Source organism: Nanorana parkeri, unplaced genomic scaffold (assembly GCF_000935625.1).
Source record: "Nanorana parkeri isolate BGI_ZX_2015 unplaced genomic scaffold, ASM93562v1 scaffold1499, whole genome shotgun sequence".
In the NCBI taxonomy this organism is placed as follows: domain Eukaryota; kingdom Metazoa; phylum Chordata; class Amphibia; order Anura; family Dicroglossidae; genus Nanorana; species Nanorana parkeri.
The window spans coordinates 34,614-36,300 of NW_017307767.1; the positions used below are offsets into that span (position 1 = coordinate 34,614).

At 47.9% G+C, this 1,687-nt stretch overlaps 1 protein-coding gene across 1 annotated transcript; it reads left to right on the forward strand.

Moving 5' to 3' along the window:
- Positions 1-265: 265 nt before the first annotated feature.
- Positions 266-1,390, forward strand: LOC108798530 (piggyBac transposable element-derived protein 4-like). The gene has a single exon (XM_018570295.1). The coding sequence runs from the start codon at positions 266-268 to the stop codon at positions 1,388-1,390; it is 1,125 nt and encodes a 374-aa protein (XP_018425797.1).
- The last annotated feature ends 297 nt before the right edge of the window (positions 1,391-1,687 follow it).

A 1,687-nucleotide genomic window follows, 5' to 3' on the forward strand; every position in this document is an offset into this window, starting at 1 on the left:
AGTGATCTTCCGCTATGTCCTCCGCTATGATCGCCGGCTGGCATCTGACTTCCTGGTTCCGTTCCTTGCGAGCAGCAGCGGCGCTTGGGAGCAGAACTGGGCGGGAAATTTAAAAGTAACATAAAAGTGACACACACATAAAAGAGGTGATACAGTGTAATCTGAGAGGATTACACTGTATCACCTCAGATCTGACACTTGATCACAGTACAGTGCCCCTTGCCTGCCATTTTACTGTCATTTGTGCTCATAAAATATTTATAACATGGCATCAAAAAAGCGCCACTTTACTACAAAAGCGCTTTTGGACCAGTTGAGTGACAGCCACACGGAGGTGCTCGCAGAAGTGAGCGATAGTGAGTCGTGGGGAGATTTGTCGTCTGACACGTCTGACACTGATCTGGCAAGTGACAACGGCGATGATCCTGCACCTGACCTCAGCGATGTGCGCACTTGGTGCTCTATTGACTGCGATACGGACCAGGTAGCGTCCCCAAGATTCCCGTTCACTGGATCACCTGGGATGAAAGTAGATGTTGAGCGTGACAACCCTCTGGCATACCTGCAATTATTCCTCACTGAGGAGGTAATTGAAAAAATTGTCACGGAGACAAATCGCTACCAAGAGCAGCAATCCGCTACGCTGCATGCCAGGTTTTCCAGAAGCAGAAAGTGGGAACCGGTGACCAAAGAGGACATCTGGCAGTTTCTGGGACTCATCATTCTTCAGGGGGTGGTGGGGAAACCGCTCCAGAAATGGTACTGGACCACCAATAAGTTACTGGCCACTCCGTTTTTTGGCACCGTGATGTCAGAATACCGGTTTTCCCTCATCATGAAGTATTTCCACTTCACGAACAATGAAGAATTTGATGAGGCCACGCATCCTGCGCCCAAACTAAAAAAAATCTGGGAGGTATGCCAAATGATTGTGACCAATTTCCAGCGGACCTACGTGCCAGAAAGGGACGTCAGCGTGGATGAAAGTTTGATGGCCTACAAGGGACGCCTAAGCTGGATACAGTACATTGCATCCAAAAGAGTGCGGTTTGGCATCAAATCCTATATGCTCTGCGAGTCATCCACTGGGTACATCTGGAATTCGGTCATTTACACCGGTAAAGGCACGAAGTTCAACCCCAGGTACAGCGGCTATGGGATGGCCACATCATCTGTCCTTACACTGCTGGAGCCATTGCTGCACCAGGGCTATTGTGTGACCACAGACAATTTCTACACGTCTCCAGAACTGTATGCAACCATGTTTTGCTACAAAACAAGACTGATGCATATGGTACCGTTAGGCCTAACCGACGTGACATGCCATCTATGTTTGCCAAGAAAAAACTCAAAACCGGAGAAATGGTTGCCTGGCAGAAGGGTAAGATGATGGCAATGCGATGCCGAGACAAGAAGGACGTGTGTCTTATGAGTACTGAGCACAATACCTCCACTGCCATGGTCCACACAAAAGGTGGGAAAGATGTGCTGAAGCCGCAAGTTGTGATAGACTATAATAACACCATGGGAGGTGTCGACAGAGCCGATCAGGCAATGACATTTTATCCGGCTATGCGCAAACAGCAAAAAAAATATTATAAGAAGATCTTCAGGCATCTTCTGGAACAATGCCTTTGGAATGCATATATCCTGCACAGAGCAAAGATTGACAAGCCTCTTGTTCATT

What these genes read in the sequence shown, in the direction of transcription:
- LOC108798530 (XM_018570295.1), top strand. Translation starts at nt 266, where the DNA reads ATGGCATCAAAAAAGCGCCACTTTACTACAAAAGCGCTTTTGGACCAG.